Source organism: Carettochelys insculpta, chromosome 1 (assembly GCF_033958435.1).
Source record: "Carettochelys insculpta isolate YL-2023 chromosome 1, ASM3395843v1, whole genome shotgun sequence".
NCBI lineage: Eukaryota > Metazoa > Chordata > Testudines > Carettochelyidae > Carettochelys > Carettochelys insculpta.
Genome location: NC_134137.1, coordinates 366680450 through 366704216, shown reverse-complemented (window position 1 = coordinate 366704216; position 23767 = coordinate 366680450). Strand labels below are relative to the sequence as shown.

The following is a 23767-nucleotide window of genomic DNA, read 5'->3' as shown; positions in this document are numbered from 1 at the left end:
TCCATCCTATTCTCAGAATCTTTCTATAACAACTCCTTTTGAATGCCAAAATTCTTCTTTTTGAATCTTTCATTATCACCCATGTCTCACATGCTTACAACATGCTGCTGAATACACACGTTTTCAAGACACTCAGCTTCATTCTTAAGCTAATTGCGTTTCTTTTCCAGATCTTATCCATCGCCTTCAAACTCGCTCTTCCTTTTGCTATTCTAGTCCCTATTTCCTTCTTACAGTATAGATCATACATTATGATGCTCACCAGATATGTGAACTTCTCTACATTTTCTAGTTCAATACCAACGACTCTGATTTTCCTTCCTATTTCCTTATTTCCAAATACCATTGTTTTTGTTTTATCGATGTTCATAATCAGTCTGTACCGCTTCCCTTGTTCGTTTAACACCTGCACCGTTTTTGCTAGCTTCTCCTCATCTTCCTCAATGATAACTATATTATCCTCGAACCCCAAGTTGTTAATTCTTTTCCTGTGCACAGATACCCCTTCTACCTCTTCCTTGATCTTGTCCATCACTCTCTCCAGATGTGCGATGAAGATACTTGGTGATATTAGATCTCCTTGTCTCGTACCTCTACTTGTTTTAAACCAACTTCCTAACTCCCCACATGTTCTCACCGCTGCCTCCACATTGTCATTGTTATCCTTCAGCAACCATATCAGTCTGCTATCCACGCCGTATGACTCCAGCATGGCCCAAATACACAGCATTAAAGGGGAGCGCTCACCCCTCAGTGCTGCCTTGGAAGCAGTTGGGATGCAGCAGGCGGTGTCTTTGTTTCAGCCATAGCCTAGTCTTCAATTTCCCCAGGGGTTTCAGGGCTTTCACCTCAGTATGGGCACTTAGTGGGTCTGGGCCCTTGAACAGTCAGGGTCTTCTCTAGCTAGACTCTGCTGAAGTAAAAGCTTCTGCTGATACCCTGTCTTTTGGGAGTGGCTGTAGGAGGCCAGGTCCATCTTCTCTACTGGGTTCCAATCTGGAGCCCAATGGTGGGCATCTGTGTTCTACACTTTAGGAAGCTGTGTCTCTGCTCCCTGGACTACTTTCTACCCAAGTTGCTCTTCTGCTCACAGCATAAATTACAGAATCGCAAATAAAGTCTCTGACCTTCACCAGTCTCTCCTCTTCCTATCAGGTCTGTTTTTCCAAGTCTCAGGCCGATGCTCTTGGGAAGTACTTTGCCAGAGCTCTGAGCATAGGTCTGCTCCTGTCCACTGCCTATTCTCCTTTGAGCTGCTCAGCTTTCTCTTTTGAGCCCCATCTCCAGCTTGTGCAGGCTATTCAGGTGTGGCTTAGCAGGGCGCTTGGGCCCGAGAGCTACTTCTTAACCTTGCTAGTGTGGGTTTCGTACACCCCCTCACACAGAGATTTCAGTGTGTGCTCACGTAGCTGTACAGAGTGTGCATGACTCACCCTACTATGTCCTGCATTACTAGCCATATGCTGACAATCTGCAAGTGATGTGTAGAGCACCCCACGAAGTGGAATCACAACCATTATGCAGCAGGAGGTTGGGTGGCATTTTATTTTGTTTTGGGAAGAAAATATGTACATTATGCAGGCTCCTACAGTACTTTCCCCAGAACCTTAAACAGCATGGTCCTCTTTTGCATATCTGGCTAGTTTTCTTTTATTAGCAACCCACTTTATTTATTTGATTAGTGGGTGTGGGAGTACATGTGGGGAAGTCTGGAAATGGTAGGCACAGAGAAACCATAAAAAACAGCTGTTTGCTATTACTGATATGGAAAGACCCTGAAATAGTCCTTCAAGTGCTTATTTCTTTGGTGAAGATGCAAGAAAATGCTGTGCACTAACAGCTGATTGAAACTCTCCCTCGGCAAACTAGGACTTTCCCACTGGAGAGAGAGTGTGTATTTTATTTCTACTGTTTACATACCTAAAGAAACAGAGCAGAACCCCAGAGAGTGAAGTCATTTTTTTCACACAGGAACTTCACAATGCGCCAAATCTAAGTCAGAGGTATTTGGGATCAGTAGGTATCAAGTAAACACTGGGTAAGGACCTTGGACTTTAGCCCAGAAAGCAGAACTCCTTGAGAACTTACTGTCATCACAAATTTCATGTGGGACATCTTCAGAACTCTGAGCTGAGTCCTTTCTCATTTTGCCTTGCAAAGCCAGTCCATGCTCTGTGTAACATTCAAACATTCACTCTTCCTGGGCTCTTGCTCTATTAAACAAATTAGCAATGAGAGGACATAAAAGTCTGCTCACACCTTCGACCCTTGTTTGTTTTCTCCTCTCACAGGGCTGCGATGCCCACCCATCTTTCTCTAGGACAGGATTGAGCAAACTTTTTATGCCGGGCCCTACTTTTCATCCCTGCAAGTAACAAGGCCCCACAACCAGTCTAATATAATCCAAACTGATGGAAATTTTGGTTATGTTCATATTAAAAAAACCCAAAAACTTTTGGCATGGGTAAGAATAAAAAGTAGGTAGAATGTAATAATTATATTAATCCGACATAAAACAGTAACTTATTTTAACATTTTTAATGAGATGGATGAGCCTGAGACCCAGCAGCTGAGCCTGCTGCACCCCCCTTATGAAATTGCACACCCCTCCTCGATGGGGTCCACCCCCTACTTTGCATACCTCTGCTCTATGAGATTGCTGCTGTCTCCTATATATCTAAGTGGAAGTACTGAACCATCTGATTCAGTGTGTTGGCAGAACCACTTACTACTAGCAGGATGGGTGTTTCAGGTGAACACTGCCAGCTACACGGAGGCATTTCCCTATGTTCCACGCTAACAGAGTTTTACCCTACACCAGTTCACCTATGAGCAGATTCAGATGCACTGCACATGGTAGGAAACTTTACAAAAGTGTGTATATCGGGGATATTAACTAACTAGCTGGAGCAAGAGCTTGTTCATGGCACCTGTGATGAGAAGAACATGCAAATATCTGAATGGAGTAGGGAAAAGACACCCTTCTGGATCTGCCAGCAGAGCTGACCAATGCAGAGAGTGGAGCACCTTCCTCTAAAGCAGGGGTCTTCAAACTTCATTGCACTGTGACCCTTTTCTGACAACAAAAGTTACTACAGGACACCCCGTGGAGGCGGGGGAAGGGGCAGAAGCCTGAGGTCACGTGACTCCAGCTACCCTGGGGTCCAGAGTCCCAGGGCTTTAGCCACAGGCTGTAGGCCTGTAACCCTGAGCTCCACTCTCTGTCCTGAGAGGCATCAAAGATGATTAATGCAGTTTGCCTAACATCAGATCTGGTGACCCCATTAAAATTGGGTTGCAATCCAGTATGGGGTCCCCACCCACACTTTGAGAACCATTACTCTATAGAATGGTGCACAGGAGCAGTGAGAAGGACTGCTTATCCCAAGGGAACTCCCGCCCTGAGCTCTTGCTTGGGCATATGCTGCTGTATGGCTTCCTAGCACAGATCAGGGTTTAACTGCCACCATCTGTCCCTGCAATTACCTGAAGATGGAACATTTTTCAGCCATAAACTTCTGTAAACCTCACTTGTGTACCTCAGCCAAAGCAATCAGCATACTGTACACTTAGAATGAGTTATACCTCTCGCTAGAGCAGGCTGACAGGGCATGCACATGTCTGTTCACTGGAACAGGAAGGAGCGTGCAGACCGCAAGAGCTGGGGCTTGTAATTTCCTCAGGACTTACTTTGTTTGTTTTTAGAGGAGGACACTGGGAAATGCAGGAGATTGGCCAAGGGCTATGGAGCCTCTTATATCCAGATCACAGGATAAGAGCCCACCCAAGGAAAGAGTGGGATATTTTGTCCACCCTGTAGGTTGGTCGAAACAAAAAAGGACATAAATAAATACATAAATAAATAAGCATCAGGGGAATAATTCAATTGTTGAAATCTGTGCAACTAATTTTATGTAAATTTTATATATATTTTATTTAAATAAACAGCAGTTTTACTTGTACATGTAATTCAGAGGTCACAAGTTCATAAGTTTATATTTCCCTCCCACTCATTCCCTGCCCTTACAGATCTTCACACTACGTTCCCAATAGCCTAGTACAGGTAGGGGAACACCTTTTGGGGGTGAGCTGAGCAGGTGAGCCCCTTGGTTCCCAAGTGTCTTCAGTGCTTTCGAAAATGACACCATTAGAATGTGAAGGTGCATGGTGACATAACTGAAATTTCCATTGGTTTGGATTGCATTAAGTTTGCTCACCCCTGAGCCACAGCACACCTAGAAACATATTCAATCTTGATTTCAGTGTAAGTGCTTAGCTGGTGTGAGAACATCTTATTGTCCTTTCATGAGCGCACTTGCCCCAATGGGACACCTGGTAGGAAGGCCAGTCTGCGGCAGAGTGGTGAGAGAACAAATTTCAACTTCAGTTATACCACACTAATTCCAGAGTAACACTGCAAATTCCCACAGAGTTATTCAGATTTATTCTGATGTACCAGAGATCAAGATCTGGCCCAGTGCTCTCTATAAAATATTTGTAAGGCTAACTGAACTGGCAGTTAACACACAGAGTAAAATTATCAACATATTAAGTGGGTTCAAATAACCCCCAGGGCAAAAAGCTGGCTCTGCATTATAAATAACATGAGTATTTAATATCTTACAGATTTTTTCACTTACTCCTGTTGTTTACAATGCTAGCTTTCTTGAATTAAAAATTTTATTGAATTTGATCAACCTTGAGTTCAAGAAAACCTTAGGGGAGTATTATGCAAGTTCTGTATCAGGCAAGGGTGTGAAAGAACAATTCACATCAGAGCCAAGAGAAGTGTAAACTGGGATGATTAAATTCTCATGTCTTTTTGACGAGTTGCCACCCTGTTAAGAGGTGCTCTTTCATGGAATGGGCAGAAGTAGACCCAGCCTGTTGTGGTCTCTTTCTCCTTAAGCTATCATCAGCTTGGGCCAACAAGTCAGAAGGAAAACTTTATCTGGGAAGGATAAGAGTATTGCTGTGATAGCTGCAAGGGTCTGTTTTCTACCCTTGTTTCCAAAGTGGGAAAATAAAGTCTTTTTTCCCCCCCATTGGATGGACTGACTTTCTTCTCCAGGGGATATTGAACAATGTGTGTAGTCATTAAAAACTAGCTGATCTATCACTTTTTAACATTTCTGCAGGAATTCCACTGATTCCTGCCTCTTTATTTCCATCACACTTCCTTACAATTCAGTGGCTTTTGTCAATAGTGAATTTGCTCTGATCATTTTATGTGGAAGGGGTCAATTCATCACCGGGCTTAATGTCAGCATGCAAAGAAATTGGAGGTACATTTCATGTTCACTCAAGCATGCTGTGCACTCTGCTTCTGTACTGATTAGCTTGCCAGAACTGAAGCTAACTACTCTGGGTGCATTACCTTTCTCCTCCGTGAGATCACACAAGTGTTTATGTTAGAAGGCAACATTGTTTGTGGCAGAAGCTATGACAGTTAGTCCCAAACACCCACGTCCACCAGGGGGTCTGAACCAGGAAGAATAAGGATATGTTGACACTGCCTTTTGGTGATAAAACAGTCAGAGCGCACACACTTCAATGCAACTTTGGTCAGGAAAAACATCCAGTTTTGGTGACAAAAAACTTCCACCTGCATGAGAGACTTTTTCTTTTCCCTTCTCTTCACTCTTGACAAAGACCCAGTATAGAATCTGCTGCTTGTTTTGTTGACAGAACTGGCTGCTGCCAGTATTCCACAAGGCCTGCCCTGGTGGCTCTGCTTAGAGTTTGATATCTGCTGCTCTTCAGGCAGGGACCCGTTCCTTTTCATACCTCTGGGTCTGGGAAGTATCCATATGGGGAGCAAAGAAGGAGCAAATCTTGGACTGCTCCCCTTCTGCCCGGCAGTCTGCCCCTGCAGGAAGAGGGGGACAGGTTGCTGTGCTGCTTTGGCAGTCCTTAGGGCTGAGAGCTCACAGAGCTACTCATGAGCTGCTGCTCTGCTCCAAGCAGCTGAAGTTGCTGTGGAAGAAGTGGGAGGGAATCACAACATGTGCAGATATCAGCTTTGCCTTCCCACAACACTGCACCGTAGGATACATGCTCACCGCACATTGCTCAAACTGCCGATGGACACGATCTGTCGACAGAAGCAGCAAGTGTGCACACCCTCTTGTGATACTTGTTTTGTCACTTTTGGGTGTCGACATAAGTTTTGTCAACAAAAGCTGTTAGAGCAGACATACCCTAAAGCCAGTGTTTCCCAAACTGTGCTCTATGGAACACTGGTGTTCTCATTCTGTGAATAGGTGTTCCATGAAAAAAATAAACAAGAAGTCAAGTAGCACTTTAAAGACTAACAAAATAATGTATTAGGTGAGCTTTCGTGGGACAGACCCACTTCTTCAGCCCATAGCCAGACCAGAACAGACTCAATATTTAAGGCACACAGAACCAAAAACAGTAATCAAGGAGGACAAATCAGAAAAAAATGATCAAGGTGAGCAAATCAGAGAGTAGAGGGGTAGAAGTGCAGGGGAGGTCAAGAATTAGATTAAGCCAAGTATGCAAACGAGCACCTATAGCGACTCAGAAAATTCCCATTCCGGTTCAAACCACGTGTTAATGTGCCGAATTTGAATATAAAAGACAGCTTGGCTGTCTCCCTTTCAAGAGTGGTGTGAAATTTTTCTTCAGTAAGATGCAAACTCTTAAGTCATTAATAGAATGGCCCACTCCATTAAAATGTTGACTAACCGGTTTGTGGATCTGGAGTGTTTTTAGGTCTGTTTTGTGCCCATTAATTCTTTGTCTAAGGGAGTTAGAAGTTTGTCCAATGTACAGAGCATCTGGGCATTGTTGGCACATGATGGCATATATGATGTTAGTTGAGGAACATGAGAATGTGCCTGTGATTCTGTGAATAACCTGGTTAGGTCCAGTGGTATATATCTGGTTTTAAACCGGCATGAGCAATATATATTTGCTCATATATATATATATATAAACTATATATATAAAGACAGCGTGAAGGCCAACATTGCTTATGCCAGTTTAAAACCAGATCAGCTAGAGCAGCATGCAAAAGACTGAACAGGCTGGCGTGCTCTCGTACAACACGCATATGACAACTTTGAAGAGCAGCGACACGTACACCTCATTGATGCTCGTGAGAGGAAGAAAGCAATAGCAGCAGCCTCACCAACAGAACCAGAACAATTCCCTTGTCCCTACTGTGAACGCCCATGCTGTTCAAAGCTTGGTCTCTTCAGGCACATGCGAGTCCACAACCGATGAGCCTGTGCAAGCTCATGATGTCATCGTCGAACACGAAAGACTACCTACTGCTATTTGTAACACAATTATAATATAGTATAGTTTATTAGGTGGTGAGCTTTTCTGGGACAGACCCACTTCTTCAGGCCATAGCCATACCTGAACAGTAAGGCTTTGGTCTGAAGAAGTGGGTCTGTCCCACGAAAGCTCACCAGCTAATAAATTATTTTGTTAGTCTTTAAAGTGCTACTGGATTGCTTTTTTGTTTTAATAGTATATAGACTAACATGGCTATCTCTCTGTTACTATTCAATAGTATAGTTGTTATTATGCAACTAGTGCTGAAGTAGAGATGCAAAAGCTACTGATAGGAATAAGGGGATTTCGAAGTTGCCGGGGTCCTTTTGAAGAGGAGCCCCATCTGGATGAGCCACGCAGTGGTGAGCTGCAGCAATTTCAAAGTGCAGCAGCCACCTGCATGCTAATGAGGCGCTGAATATTTATTTCAGCGCTTCATTAGTAAACTTCAAAATGGCCATTTGCATGGCGTTTCAAAGTTTTGGGCTAGTATAGAAGTAGCCTTTTTTCCAGATTAGTCTGGGTGTTCAGGAGAGTTGCACTGCTAGTCCAGAAAATGTTTTTAGGCATGTGTCTTGATGATCAGAGCTTCTCCAATATAGATTTTGACAGCAACATAGCACTGCCGTAAATTCTTTCATATCTGGCAGCCCTGGGACCTAGCAAGGCATAACACTAAAAAAAAAGAAAAATCAACCAATATTAGATATGAAGAAACAAACAAAAATGTATGCAGAGTGCTTTATTTACCAACAACTGTGGTATTGTATGCTGTAAACGTATACTGTATTTACTGTATTTATTTGTATTTACTCTCACTATACAGTAATCCCTCGATTTACGCAGAGGTTGCGTCCTGGGCAACCTCCATGTAAATCAAATTTCACGTAAATTGGGGGAGGGGTGCGGAGATCCCTGGAGTTCCCCAGGCTGGGGGAAATGGGTGGCTGGAGCTTCTGCAGAGCTCTGCTGCTCCCTGGCTTCCCCCAGCTGGGTGAAGCCAAGGAGCAGTAGTACTCTGCCATTGTTCCAGCCTCCTGTTTCCCCTGGGTGGGAGAAGCTGCCAGCCACCAAGCCAGCTCCCGCTGGCTTCCCCCAGCTGGGGAGTGTGTTGGGGGCTACCACGCAGCCCAGCTTCTCACAGCTGCTTGCAGTGCCATTTTTCCCAGCTGAGAGAAACCACTCTGCAAGCCTCTGTCTGCACGCTGGGCTCCTGAAACCCTGCAGCAAGCTGCTGTGTGCAGGGGCGGGTTGGGGGATTTCAATTTGCATTTAAACTTGCATTAATGCGAGTTAAGCGCAAAGCGAAATCGCACTTCTCGAGGTTTTACTGTACCGTACGTATGGAAAACTTAACTAAAATTTACTTATGGTTAAAATGCCAGTTATTTGAGAGTTCCAGATGGTAGAATGCCAGATATAAAAGAGTTTACTGTATTTATCAAACTAGTGCACAACTGGAATACTGTACTGAAAGCTCAGTTGCAAAAGTCAGCTGAAAATGATTTGGGGGCAAAACAAAAATTCTTTCTGTCAGCCATTATGAATGTACTGCAGGCTCTAGCATTTTAACAGGCAAATTCTCTGCTGAGATTCTGGGTGATTTCACTTACCTCAGCTCTGTTGTTGCTAATACAGGCTGTAAATGCCTGTTCCTCATAGCTGTAACCTGCCAGCTTTGACACAGGACAGAACATTATGAAAGCATATGACCCCTGCACTGTTCAAGTGACAGCATGAGAACTAACCTAACCTAACCTAAAGATAACTCATGAAGATTATCAGAGAGGTAGCCGTGTTAGTCTGTAGTTTCGAAAACAAGAAGAAGTCTTGTGGCACTTTATAGACTAACATATTTTGGAGCATAAGCTTTCGTGGGCAAAGACCCGCTTCATCAGATGCATGAGTTATGTATCTGATGAGTTATGAGATACATGAGTTATGCATTTGATGAAGCGGGTCTTTGCCCACGAAAGCGTATGCTCCACAATACCTAATAGTCTATAAGGTGCCACAAGACTTGTTGTTGTTGTTGTTGATGATGAAGATTGGTGCAGATGAGTGTAGACATAGCAGATAGAAATGTCCTGTGCTACTATAAGCAAAAGCTCAATTTGCTTAAATGCTGTATCACTCTCTAAAGTAAATTTGTCATTTGACAATGGTGGTGTTCAGACTTGTATGTAAAACAAGACAGCTGGGGAAAATATTTGAATGCTTTAATTAAAATGCCACTGCTCATCTGATCTAACCAAACAGACAATGTTTTATGTATGCTAACATTTTAATTATCTTACTACTAAGCTTCCAAAATGTCTAGTCATAAATACATAGGCCCTGGAGATTTGCCTAAAGAAAGATAAAACAAGAACTCCAGGATTAGATCTTTTTTAATTTTATGGATGCAAAACATCAAGCATTAAAATATATGTAGTTCTTTGTCAAATACGCAATGTTAGCATCTAGATACTACGAGGGCTTGAGCTAAATAAATATGACAGGAATATAGAATGATAGACATGACACCTACAAGAAATTAGCCAAACAATAATGGATAGGTTGAGAAACAGCCAGGTACCGCTAGAACATATTTATTTAATTGTATTCATATATAATAAAATTATAATTCTACTATCTCCACTTTCCCTCACTATTTATCAATATATTTCTTTCCCCATTTTAATTGTAAACTCTTTGAGGCAGAGACTGTGTGGGTTTACAATACCGAGTACATTCTGGGTTACCTAAATTAAAATAATAATGATTGATAATTACAGCTTTTCCTTAGCAGTGATTCAGCAGTTTTATTTTCTGTGGAACATTAAGAGTAAGATGAATGGGAGTTTGGGGCAAGGAACCTTCTCACTGCCAGTGCTTCTGGCACAAGATGGACTGCAGCTGTGAATGGCAGCTCACATAGACATAGCCATGCTAGCTCACCTCTAGTTAGTTTGCTAAAAATATCAGTTAGGGCACAGGCTTGAGCACAGGCCGCACACTCAAGTATGTACCCAGTGCCCAGAGGACAAGGCTGTTTATACTTGTGTCTACACCCTGACCGCTGTTTTTAGTGAGCTAACAAAAGCACAGCTATTGTGAGGCTGTAGTGTGGATGTACCCAGAGAGTGCTCAGAACTTGCTACAGGTGCCATGCTTACTTCATGCATTCCAGTGTCCCAAGGGTCAGTGATACCTGCCAGCCTAGTGAGTCTCTGCACTGTCACCAGATTGGAGTTGTATTGACCCTAAACTACTGGAAAGAAGCTAAAGTTGATTGCTATGAGGGCAAGGAACTGGACTTGATGACCTCTTGAGGTCCCTTCCAGTTCTAGTGTTCTATTATTCTAAATTGTGGCCAGGTGGGGGGAGTTTGGGGGCCAGAGACTTGAGAAGAACAAAGGAAGACCATGGAGAAATGTCCTCACTGAGATAGGGGCCATGCAGGAAGTTCTGATCTTTCTCTGCAACGTGGAGCAGCACTCTGTGAAAGCTCACTCTGCTGCACCTCCTGGGCAGGGATGGATCGAGTGGGGAGAGTCATGGCTCTCATGTTTGATTGTGTGAGTCCACTGGCCAAGCACCCCCTGGAAAGAGAGCAAGAGCAAGGGGTGCAGGACACAGATGCCTCTGCACCTCAGAGGCTGTAGCAGCAGCTGTGCTCTGGGTTTCCTTGGAGAATACTTACATAAAACTCCTCCTCACACAGGAGTTGGGATTGGGCCTTCAGCGATCAGGACTTCGTAGGTGCAGCAAGGCACTTGCTTCTGAACAAAGAGAACATCTGTCAGAGGAGCATGTGACCCATTGGGGAAGCTTGAATGCGTCATGCTTTTCCGTCATGATTCGCACATATGAATTCCTCCTCCTTGTTTATTACTTTCTCCCTAGGTCAGACGTGATTAAAATGTTCCCTGATCTGTTTTGTCTGTTAGGCTCTGTGGATATCCTCCATTCTATGATGAAAATGACTCCAAGCTCTTTGAGCAGATTCTGAAGGCGGAATATGAATTTGATTCTCCATATTGGGATGACATCTCAGAGTCTGGTAAGGAGTTCATTTAATTTTAGTCACCATTCCTTGCACATTCCTATGTATTACTGTAGTCTACCATGTGCACTTTCCAAAGGTGAAATTTGAATCTCCACAGTATTCCTAATTCCTGCTAACTTGAGGTGAGAGGGAACTATATGTTCAACTGACAGCAGGATTGTTACCCAAATATTTTTAAGCCTCCTGGGAAATTATTTCTGTGAGACCCTCATATTTAATGAAACAACGAGAAGTCCTGTGACACCTTATTGACTAACAGATGTATCGGAGCATACGCTTCCATGGACAAAGACCCACTTTGTCAGATGCATCTGCTTTAGAGAGTGCAGATGCATTGGCATCTGGTGAAGCGGGTCTTTGCCCATGAAAGCTAATGCTTCAATATATCTGTTAGTCTATAAGGTGCCACAAGACTTCTCATCATTTTTGCAGATACAGACTAACACGGCTACCCCGCAGAGACTATTCATATTAAATAGTCTCCCTGCAGCATAAAACTTCAAAACTTGACTTGTAGCTATGACACCGAAATGAGAATTAGCATTCAGCCCCAAGAAAACAATATACTTTCATTTTTCCAGCACATCCAAATAAAATGCACACTTTTCATCTGTCTCTCATAACAGAAAACAGACTAATTCAGCACTTTTCCTGAACATCTATGGATGGTCTGATTGATGAATCTCTGGAGTATAAACAGAAAAGAAACAGCCCAGAAAATCAATGGCTTCCAAATGGAAATGGCTAAAACAACAAAGGAATTAAAAAAACCCATCAATCCCCTAGGGAAGGGAGGACATGCGATCTAGTAGTTTTAGCACTAGGGTGGGAATCTGGCATTCTGGATTCCATTTATGAATTTGCCACAGACTTGCTGTGTAACCAGCCATGTCATTAAGGTCTGTGTACATTGGAATTGGAGGTATAATTTCCATCTCAGACAGATGTACGTGTGCTATTTCTGGCAAATTAGCATGTTAAAAATACCAGTGTATCTGGTGCAGCACAGGAGACAGGATGGGCTAACCATGTACGTATTGGAGTCCAGGGCAGGATTGTGCTTGGGGCAGCTAAAAGCTACCTTGCACTAGAAAATTTCATACTGTGTGCATCTGGTGTCCAGATAACACTGTGATGGCAGAAATCCATGCCGAAGAACAGTTTGGGAATTTGGGAGCACAAAGGTGAAAGTCAGCGGGACTTTTCCTGAGAAATCCATAAAGTGCTTTTGGGAATTTCCCCTCAGATAGATAGGCTTAACATGACACCTAAATCAAGCCACTTAACTCCTCCTTCTCAGAAAGGCACGTAGGTCTTATTTTTCAGGCTGCCCATACACTTTTGATGTCCTCCCTTCAGTGGTCTTCTCTATATCATTTAAAAGTCTCCTGAAAACACACGGCCTTGAGCCCAAGTGAGCTGGTGGTTTTCACCATCATCTCCCTTTCTTATGTTTGATATTGTGGCAGGGTGGGGCCAGGAGAGGAGAGAGAGGAGTGAAAAGGGAGCAGAGACGAAGCTGACAATCAAAGTGGGAGCAGCTGAGGAGTAGGCTGCCCTAAATCAATTACGGTCAGCTGATCCTACTCAGGGATACCTTTATAAGCCCTTCTCCATGCAGGACACGGGGAGGGTGGATAAGGAAAGTTTGGGAGGCGAGTGAATAGAAGTAAGGAGACTTAGAGGAACACCAAAGACCACAAAAGAGGAGAGGAGCCTCAGCAACCCGGGAGGCTGGACTGCCCCACTCTGAGGGTTAGGGAGGGGGTTGAAGCTCCACCAGAGACTTTGAGGAACTGGTCAGCCGGAGGAGCCAAACAAAGGAGGGGGCTTGCTGCCACGGCTACTGCTAGTGGAAGGACGTACCAGAGGGAATCGTCTGGGGGAAGTGGCCTAGGGAGAGGAGCTGCAGGGGCAAGGCTGAAGGGAGTCAGCCCTCACTGGTAGCGGCCATCCAGGGTCCCTGGGCCGGAAACGTGAACGAATGGGTGGGGACCGGGTTCCCCCCCAGATCACCCCCTGCCGCAGGCAAGGGTAATGGGATTCATATGGTTGGGCCAGCCGACTAAACAGAGGACCTGGGGCGCAGGAGTGAGACTGACTCTGCCACAATATTTAAAAAACAGCAGCCAAAACTTTAAAAAAACAACCCAGTTGTGACAAGACTGAAATGAGTAAACACTGGCGCTGTAGCCCTCATCTTTCTTCACCTCATATCCTCCCTACTTTTTGTCACCATCACTCATGGGCTACATCTACACTAGCCCCCCTTTCGAAAGGGGGATGCTAATGAGAGACTTCAAGATATGCTAATGAGACAATGTGATGAATATGCATTGCCTCATTAGCATAATTGAGGCCATGGCACTTTGAAAGTGCCGCTTTTGATCGCGCACGGCTTGTCTACATGGTGTCCTTTTTGAAAGGACCCCACACACTTCAAAATCCCCTTATTCCTATTTGGTTATAGGAATAAGGGGAATTCAAAGCGTGTGAGGTCCTTTTGAAAAGGGACCCAAGTAGATGAGCCATGCAATCAAAAGTGGCACTTTCAAAGTGCCATGGCTGCCATTATGCTAATGAGGCAATGCATATTCATTGCAGCACCTCATTAGCATATCTTGAAGTGTCTCATTGGCATCTCCCTTTTGAAAGGGGGAGCTCGTGTAGACACAGCTATGTTGTCCCATTTTAATATGTAGCACACAAACCCCATGTCTTCTGTGAAGCTGCTAGCTTACTTCTAGGGATGCCTATTAAATCATGATTAAATGGTTAAAATAGGTATATGGAAACTTAAATATCTGTCTGACCACCCTAATATAGAGTTGGAATACTCAGTCTGTATGCTCAGATGTGGTGATTGACTTCTGTGTCTTTATTATTATTAATTATTATTATTATTATTATTGTTGATCTTGCCTATTGGGTTAGTCTTATGAATGGCACGCTTCATTTTGATGAAAGTCCTGTATGGGGGGTGGGGGAGACCATCATTGTGTCCTATGTCAGTGGCATGTGTCCTTGCTTCTCCAGAGGTCAGCCCAATTGTTTTTGCTTATTTTATTTTATTTCATTTTATTTTATTTTATTTTATTTTTAACAGCTAAAGATTTTATTCGGAACTTGATGGAGAAAGACCCTAACAAAAGATATACCTGTGAGCAAGCAGCCCGGCATCCATGGTAAGCAACTAACACATTACTTCTGTTGCAATGACCTCAAGCAATGAGACTTTAATTTGTGCATATAGGGGAAAAATCTTTGCTCGGACATGCTGTATACGAGCCTTTGCTGAGTGGCTTATTGCTGCAGCCCCTGTCTTTGGCCTCTACTCCTTCCTGCTTGTTCCATTGTGCCTGAGGCTTGATCTACACAAGACCTTATCGTTGACTGCAGATATGCAGTTCTAGCTATGGCAGTTGCGTAGCTAGAATCATCATATCTGCAGTCGACTGTAAGGTCTGTTTTCACTGAGAGAGGTCAGTGAGAGCATTTCTCCTGTTGACGTCCCTTACTTCTCGTGAGAGGAGGAGTACAGGGGGTCGACTGCCAACCCCAGAGAGATTGACCAGATGCACAGAATTGAACTCTGGAAGATTGACCTTGAATGGGTTGATCTCCTGGTAAGCATAGACAGTCCGTTAAATTAGGCCCTGAACTTGCAAAATTGTGATTAACTTTAACTTGCCAGTACTCTCATTGAAATCATTGAATAATTAGTTCATTGCTGCACTTGGTTAGTTATACTGCTGCAGTGGGGTTCCACCAGCACAAATCGATGCCGAATTTTGCTAAAACTCAGATTGGGGATGTCATTAACATTCACCATCTACTTACATATATGGCCTTCATCCTAGTAGCGTCTGAGCACCTAGCAACCCCTGAAGGACTTTACTTCACAACACCCTTGTGAGACAGAGATATCCCCATTTCACAGGTGAGGCATAAGGTAGTGATATTTCTACACTGCATTAAAAAAGGTATGTTCTTAACAGTGGCTAGCTAATCTATATTAGCTAATTCAGATAAAATAGCAGTATAGACATAATTCAGCTGGGAACTAGAGCGGAAGAATGACTTCTCGTGTCTTGCTCGCAACACACCTGTTAATGCATCCCAGAATCATGTTTGCTTTTTTTTGCAACAGCATCACATTGTTGACTCTTATGTAACTTGTGGTCCACTATAACCCCTAGATCCCTTTCTGCCATACTCCTTCCTAGACAGTCGCTTCCCATTCTGTATGTGTGAAACTGATTGCTCCTTCCTAAGTGGAGTACTTTGCATTTGTCCTTATTAAACTTCATCCTGTTTACTTCAGACCATTTTTCCAGTTTGTCCAGATCATTTTGAATTATGACCCTATCCTCCAAAGCAGTTGCAACCCCTCCCAGCTTGGTATCATCTGCAGACTCAATAAGCAAACTCTGCATGCCCATATCTAAATTGCGGATGAAGATTTTGAGTAGAACCGGTCCCAAAACATGCACAAGTCAGAAGCTGGAATTGAACCCACATCTCCTGAGTATCAGGCCAGTGTCTCGTTTCATAAAGCTGGTTGGATGGTACCCTGGATAATGTTTCCTCTGCACCTCAAGTTCTTCCTTCATGTTCCTTTAGCCATTCATATAGTTACCAAGCTTGAACACTAACTAATAAGTTCACTCGGTTAATTTACGACAGTACTTGTTCTTTGGCCAAGTGGGAGTGCAATATGCTATGTTCTGCATGCTGTTACATTAGACAACTCCACTGCAGCAGTATATTTGAATGGAGAGTGCAACCAAGGTACAGAACTGGTATAAAATGAATTTGCAGAGCTGTAAACATAACAGCCACTTGTTATATATCATGAACGTGGCAATTAAAAATATATTCTGATCTCTTGCAGACCAGTGAACTTTGTTTTGGTCAGATCTGCTCCTATTGCTGACTTGAACATAATTCTGTAGAACTGTTGTTTAGGTGGCTGGAACTAAAACTATATTAGGTATATAATGTGCTTGCAGCACAGTTTGCAAATTATGTAGCTTGGACTCATGCTACATTATCCAGTTGGAAAGCATGTTAAGTGATGGAATGGAACAGATTCCTAGATAAGGATTTAGGGTGTATGGCCTTTCACTGGTGTGCATTTGTTTGTCTGTGTTTCATTGTTACTCTAAAATCTGAGACAGAAGAAAAGGCTGAAACAGCAGAACACTGGAGCTAAAGCAGATTACGATGACTTGCTGATTGTCTGGTCACAATGAACCTTGTAATACCCTGTGTTTCTCAACGTGCTACTGAAGTTGCTTTAATTCACATACAGGAAAATTATCGCCCATTTCCTAGCAGTAGATTGTGTAATGATATGGGATGTAACTTGATGTTTATAAATCTGTGCAATGCAAAAATAGTCTTCTTGCTATGTTGGTTTCCTTGCTGATTGCATTATCCAAAAATTAAGGTCATGGTTTTCTCCCCTAGTTAACTAATGACTTGTGTTACAAGTTAGTGAATTGTGAATGGATATTGAGCAAGTGATACTCCTGGAATTCTTAGTATAAAGGCACAGAGTTATCATAACTGCAGTGCCACATCAGGCAACGATTGCTGGCTCTCAGAATAGCTGTGATTACAAACTAGACTGAGACTCAGCCTTTGCAGTCAAAGGGCAAAAAAAAAAAAGTGGAGGGAAGAGCAATATAGCTTTTTTCTCACAATAAAAAATAAAACATGGGAAACTGAGATTATTTTTCTTCATCTTCCCATCTCCAACTACCATAAATACACTGCAGACGTAAAATATCACAGCAAACTCTTTCATATCTGGCGTTCTATCATCCAGAACTCTCAAATAACCAGCATTTTAACCATGAGTAAATTTTGGTTACATTTTCCATAAGTACAGCAGTCCATGTAAGTACATATAAATACAGCAAATACAAGGGGTCTTCTTAAAAGTCTAGGTTACATTCCTAAGTAAGCAACTTATAAAGGGCAATTAATATCCAGAAGGAATAATGTAATTAGCTTGAGATACATTCCCAACATACACAGTTCACACACGTGTTGTAGATATAATGTACCTATAACCTACAAAAAATAATAAATAGAATAAATAAATAGGTAAACAAACAAATAAATAATAAGATAAATAAATTAAATAAATAGAAACTGATAAGCCAGCTCCCCTTCAGTCCCCATCGGCTCCCCACCAGCTCCCTGAAGCTGCCTGTCGGCTCCCTGCTGGCTCCTTGCAGCTCTCTGCCAGCTCCCTGCAGCTCTCTGCTGGCTCCCTGTGGCTCCCCGCCGACTTCCCGACAGCCCCCAGCAGCTTTCCGCCTGTCCCTGCAGCTCCCCACCAGCTCCCCACAGCTCCCCACCGGCTCTCCTAGCTACCTCCCAGCTCACTTCAGCTCCTCGCCAGATCCCCCTCTGCCCCGCCCCCATGACTTCATAGCTCACTTCCAGGGCCCCTGCACTGCAGTGCCGGCCACCGCAAGGCTCTGGTCTGTTCCCGCCTTTTGGTGCTTCAGCCCTAAACAATGTAAGTGTGGATCCACGCTACTTATAATGAATCTGCTTTCCTGAATTACTTAATGATGTATGCATGAAACAACTTACAGGGAAGCAACTTCTAATGAGGACCCTCTGTACAGTATAAGTTTACAGTGTACAATACTACTGTTGTTAGTAAAGAAAGTACTCTGCATAAATTTTGTTTATTTCTTAGTATCTAATCTTGTTTTTCTTTAGTGTTATGCATTGCTAGGTACACCTCTCTGCTGTCCAGAATATTTGAATATCTGGCAACATCCCAGTCCCGGGGCTGCCGGATCTGAAAGAGTTTACTGTAACAAGATCAATGGTCAGCCTCAATATGAACAAGAAATATGGAGTAGTCAAAATATAAATCATTGCAGTTCTTCCCTGTCCCATCTGTAACAGTACATATCGTCTTGGTAACAAAAAGGAAATTTTGGAAACTCGATAATTTTTGTGAAGGAAAAGAATTGCTTTCTTATGATGCAATTCTGAGCCTCAAGAAATGTGATAGATGTCAATATTCCAAATACAGAGTATAAGACCAGGAAGGCAACTCCCAGTGTTGATCTGGGTGATGTTTAATGTTTCTAAAGATCAAATTTTCCAAAAGGTTATTTCCAAGGTACAGAAAATGTACAAGTCCAAACTTTGCCCTGGTAACATCGCTTTTGGTTGCTGGACTAAAATAAAGAAACGAGGCAGGGCCAACACATGGCTGCTAAACCCTGTCAGTGGAGCAGAGAGGTTTTTAAATGTTGTTGTTCTGTTCTTTATTTTTTATTTTTTATTTCTTGAAAGTCATGGCCAGAGGCTAGTGGAAAACCATGGACTGCTGCATATGTTTTGCTGTTTTCTATAGACTCCAACCTTCCATATAAAATTAACAAAAAACGAACAAAAAACATTTTTCAGTCACTTTTCTATGAGAGATACTTTTCTTCAAGTATGGAACTATTGCCAGACAATGGTTTAATAGTTTATTCTTTAAGGCGCTTCCCAGCTTTGTAATCCAAGAATCTGCAGTTAGAAGAGTAAATGATGTGGTTGGTTATCTAGTCCAGTGAGTCTCCACCGGGGGTACATGTACTCCTGGGGATACACTGCTGTCTTCCAGGAGGTATATCATCTCATCTAGAGGTTTGCCTGGCTTTACAACAGGCTACATAAAAAACGCTAGCAAAGTCAGTACCAACCAGAATTTCATACACGGTTTATATTGTTCTATATAGTACACACTGAAATTTTTGTAATTTAATTATTGTACTTACATTTTTTTTTGTAATTATATGGTCAAAAATGAGAAAGTCAGCCATTTTTTTCAGAAACAGTGTGCTGTGACACTTTTGTATTTTTAACTCTGATTTTTAAACAATTAGTGAAGTGAGATGAAACTTGGGGTTACGCATGTCAAATTACCCTCCTACAAGGGGTATAGTAGTCTGGAAAGGTTGATGACCACTGATCTGTCCTTGCAGGAGGGAAGTTTAAAGTATTAGTTACATTCTCGCCTCATCCCATCAGACAGTTCCCTGATCAGTGAACCTTAAACCAAGTCTAGCTGGGAGTCTGAACACTTTCATGGTAAATGGTAAAAGTGAATGACTTCGGGCAGCAGATGTGTGCTCCAGACCTGCTTCTGACCTTGATTATGTGCTAAGTCATGTATCTCTCTGGTTTTGAGCTTAACTGTTCATAAATTGCGAGTAGTAGTTATGCACCTCACTGAAGTAAGTCTAAATCACAAAGTGAGTCTGATCTAACTTGTTTTTTCCTCTTTTGATAAGTACTATTGATACTGGGCCATTTCCACCTTGCTGAACAGACCTTGTCAGCTCTGGCCCTCCCTCTTACTGGGACCTCACTCTTTAAATACCCTTCTGATACCACCCCCCTACTCATGCATTTGATGAAGCGGGTCTTTGCCCACGAAAGCTTATGCTCCAAATATCTAACACAGAGTAAGATCCATCAGCTCCAAATATCTGTTAGTCTATAAGGTGCCACAAGACTTCTTGTTGTTCTCAAAGCTACAGACTAACACGGCTACCCCTCTGATACTAAATCACAAAAGGTTTTTGAAGCTCATGCTTTCTGCATGTCTTTGTGATGGGATTACTCTGTGCTCAGTCATTCATCAAAGACTTTTCATACCTCTTTGCTGATGCCCGAAAGTGATAGTGTTTTCACTGGTCCTTCAGTCATTCTACCCATTGTCTCCATCTGCTCTAGGCTGCCTTACCTTCAGTCTGAGGTAGGGGAGGTTGAGTGTCTTGGTTTCACCAGTCATCTGGCAGCCTGGGAGGGGCGTTCTTTGTAGTGACAAGGCACTCTGAGAATTCAGCTGTTGCCTTTGCAGAGCCTGATAGGCTCAGCAAATGGAAAGTTGAGTCCTCCCTTGAGATCTTGTCTCCCACCATGACACACAGTGTTGCAACGCTTTGAAATATGTCATAGGTTTTTAGCTTTAGAGAGACTACTGTGGCTTTATAAACAGTCCTAGGGGCCTCCAGCACCACCCTTCCATGCATATCCTTTTCAATACACACAAATACTCCTTTGCAAAACTTGCCTTCCACCTGTAGGATACACAGAGCTGTCACTGAAATCCATGAGAGGTCTGCAGTTCACAACCTGGCCCTAACTCAGCCTTCATCACTCAGGTTGGAGGGAAAGGAGGCAAATTCCTCCCTAGGAGCACAGGTGCTGGAACTGGAGATGTGCAGGGCGCTGCTGCTCATCCTGCTTGAGTGGTTTCTGTTGTGTAGAGGGTTTCCAGTGTGAGTCTGTGGTGCTCAGCACCCTCATTATAGGCATTGTTCCAGAACCTCTGTCTAGCAGAGGCAGGATTGTCCAGTGGTTGTGGGGCTAAACTGGGATCAGGAAATCTGCATTCAATTCCCTGCTCTGCCACAGATTTTCTTAGTGACCAGAAACTGCATTCCTCACCTCACTGTCTGTAAAATGATGTTAACTAGAATTCCCTCCTTTACAAGGGTGCTGTGAGGATAAATCCAGTCAAGTGTGTGAGACATTCAGACACTCTCATGATGGGGCTATATGAACACTAGAGGTGGCTTGATTTCTCCTTGTCCAGGCACAAGCTTGTCCCGTTGTTGCTTGGGCCCCTGCTAATTATAAAATCCCAATAAGCGTGTACAGGTTCAAACTCCCTTGTCCAGCACTCTCTCATCCAGCAACTTCCCTTGTCTGACGGGACAATGGATGTAGCTGGACCAGAGAGCACCTACGGGACCCAGCTGGGTGAATCCCAGCAGCCCTGTGGCTGGGGAGCCGGCTGTGGTGCAGAGCCCCAGTGGCAGACCTGCAGCTGAGGAAACCCTTGCCAGATGAGGGGAAGCCCAGTAGCCCTGCAGGGGAGCCCTGCAGGAGTGGGGGCCCTCCCATCCAGACAGCCGGGCTGACCACCACTCATCCAGCAAATCCCCTCATCTGGGCCCACATCGGTCCCGAGGGTGCTGGACAAGGGAGGTACAACCTGTATTTAAAAAAAAAAAAAAAGAGGAGTCCTGTGACATCCAAAAAACTAACAGATTTATTTGGATGTGTTTGGGGGCAAAAGCCCACTTTGTCAGATGCATGGCTACCTCTCTGGTGTGTGCTTGTTGTGCTAGTCATAAGGGAGGAAGATTGTCTGAGAACAGAGCTCTGTATACTGTGTCTTTTGAAGTGTGAAAAGGTTCCCTGATGTGAACCCAAGGATGCATACAACGCAGAATCCAACCCCTCTCTGGTTCATCCCTGCCCTTTGTTTATTTTGGACTATCTCCAATACTGTAGTCATGTATGTGTGTGTTTGTATATGCGTACAGCAAATCAGAATTATTCCGTTCCTTCAGCATTATCCATCACAGCTAACTCCATGTTTTCTGTCATCATACTCCTGAGTTATTTCCAGACAGTGTTTGGCCTGTATATAGTTTGAATTGGCTGCCTTCAGGAAGGTTGGGAAGATAATACTAGATGAAAGATTCTGGCTGCCATTATAGGCAGGAGGGGGCAGGCAGAAAGAAGCATGTGCTTGCAGTACATTGCTGAAGAATCATCCCAAAAGGGGTGTCCTTTTTTTTTTTGTCTGTCTTAGTGGTTCCTTTAAAGCACAATATGTCTAGCTAGATAATAAAGATAAAACTGAACCCAGATAGATGGGTAAAATTAATCAGGTTAGATTAAATAATATTTGATAAATACATTAATTTATTTTGTAAATTTAAGACCTTATTCTGTTACAGTTACTTGAGATAAATAGTCCCATAGCTTAAAGGCACAAAGCTCAAGTAGGAAACATAAAATGGTCCTGTCCATGCTATTAACTCTGTCATTCAGTGAGCACTGTTTTCCACTAGCTATGAAAACTAAAGCTATAATGGTCTCAGCTGTTACTTTGACAAGCAACTGTGCCATTACCAGTGAAATTCATGCATACGGTGTAATGTTACTGAAAGTTCTGAATGACTGCCAGTTTGTAGGACCCACTGTGTACTGCAGATCTTATTGTCTCTAGACCTGTCAAATTTATGAGCATAGAGGATTTCATCCTCTCTAGTTTCTCTGCAATGTCACTTGGCTTTCGAGAAGTTTTGGGAACACTGTTATGGCTCCTGCATTTTTTATTTTATTTTATTTGCAGTGTCCCTGCTAGTCTGAAGTTTGCAGGTGGCTTCCTCTGCTACAATTTTTCCAAAGATTGAATATACTTCTGAAACCATGTAAAGAACCACCCAGCATGCCAGCCTTTACTACCTAGTTTCAGCCTCAGGGCATGGGCCAGGCTTAAAATATGGCTCAGAAGGCTTGACTTTTGTGGCTGTTGTTACAGTTAGCCATCCTGGCTTAATAGGCCAGATTCACACCCTATGTAATTCCTCTGAAATAACTGGATTTACAGGAGGGATCAGTTTGTCTCTTGGTGCACTCATTGTTGATGCAAGAAGGGGGCATTTATAAGGCTGTGTGTTGTAGAGAATGAGCTATCTCAGGCAGTCCATGTTTTTTTGGTAAGACACTTCAGCTATGTCTACACTAGCCCAAAACTTCAAAATGGCCATGCAAATGGCCATTTTGAAGTTTACTAATGAAGCGCTGAAATACATATTCAGCACCTCATTAGAATGCTGGCAGCCCCTGCACTTTAAAATTGATGCGGCTCGCCGCCACATGGCTTGTCCAGACAGGGCTTCATTTCGAAAGGACCCCAGCAACTTCGAAATCCCCTTATTCCTATCTGCTGTTAGGAATAAGGGGATTTTGAAGTTTCCGGGGTCCTTTTGAAAAGGAGCCCTGTCTGGATGAGCCATGTCAATTTCAAAGTGCCGCGGCTGCCGGCATTCTGATGAGGCACTGAATATGTATTTCAGTACTTCATTAGTAAACTTCAAAATGGCCATGTGCGTGGCCATTTTGAAGTTTTGGGCTGGTGTAGACACAGCCTTCATGTATCTGCTGTACTGTATTCAGATTTACCTTCATTATGATGACCAACTACATAGGTGTGACAGGAAAATCCCCAGTGTAAACAGAATTCAAGCAGCCAGGAGTTGTTTTGGAAACTGCTCCATGTTTGGAGGATAAAATGCTGACGTGACAAGTTTGGTAATCAAGTAAAAGAAGAAAGTAGGATTTTACTCTGATCTGTATCGTACGAAAGAGCAGCTGCATGCCAAGGCTACGTCTATGTGGCAGCCAAAATGCAAAATAAGCTGCACAATTTATGCTAGCTTATTTGGAGTGTAGTTTGAAATAGGCTATTTTGGCATTTGATGCTGTCTAAACCGCATCAAATGTTGGAAATAATGCACTATTTCAAGGCATCCCTTATTCTTCCCGCAATTAGGAGTACAGGGATGTCTAAATAGT

The 23767-nt window shown here is 43.1% G+C and overlaps 1 protein-coding gene across 1 annotated transcript in view; it reads left to right on the top strand.

The window, feature by feature from the left end:
- CAMK1D (calcium/calmodulin dependent protein kinase ID) overlaps positions 1 to 23767 on the top strand; it is a 412449-nt gene that overhangs the window by 370814 nt on the left and 17868 nt on the right. The window contains exons 7-8 of the mRNA XM_075017909.1: positions 11241 to 11353; positions 14466 to 14544. Of these exons, the coding sequence (XP_074874010.1) occupies positions 11241 to 11353; positions 14466 to 14544 (192 nt within the window). The remainder of the gene's footprint in view (positions 1 to 11240; positions 11354 to 14465; positions 14545 to 23767) is intronic.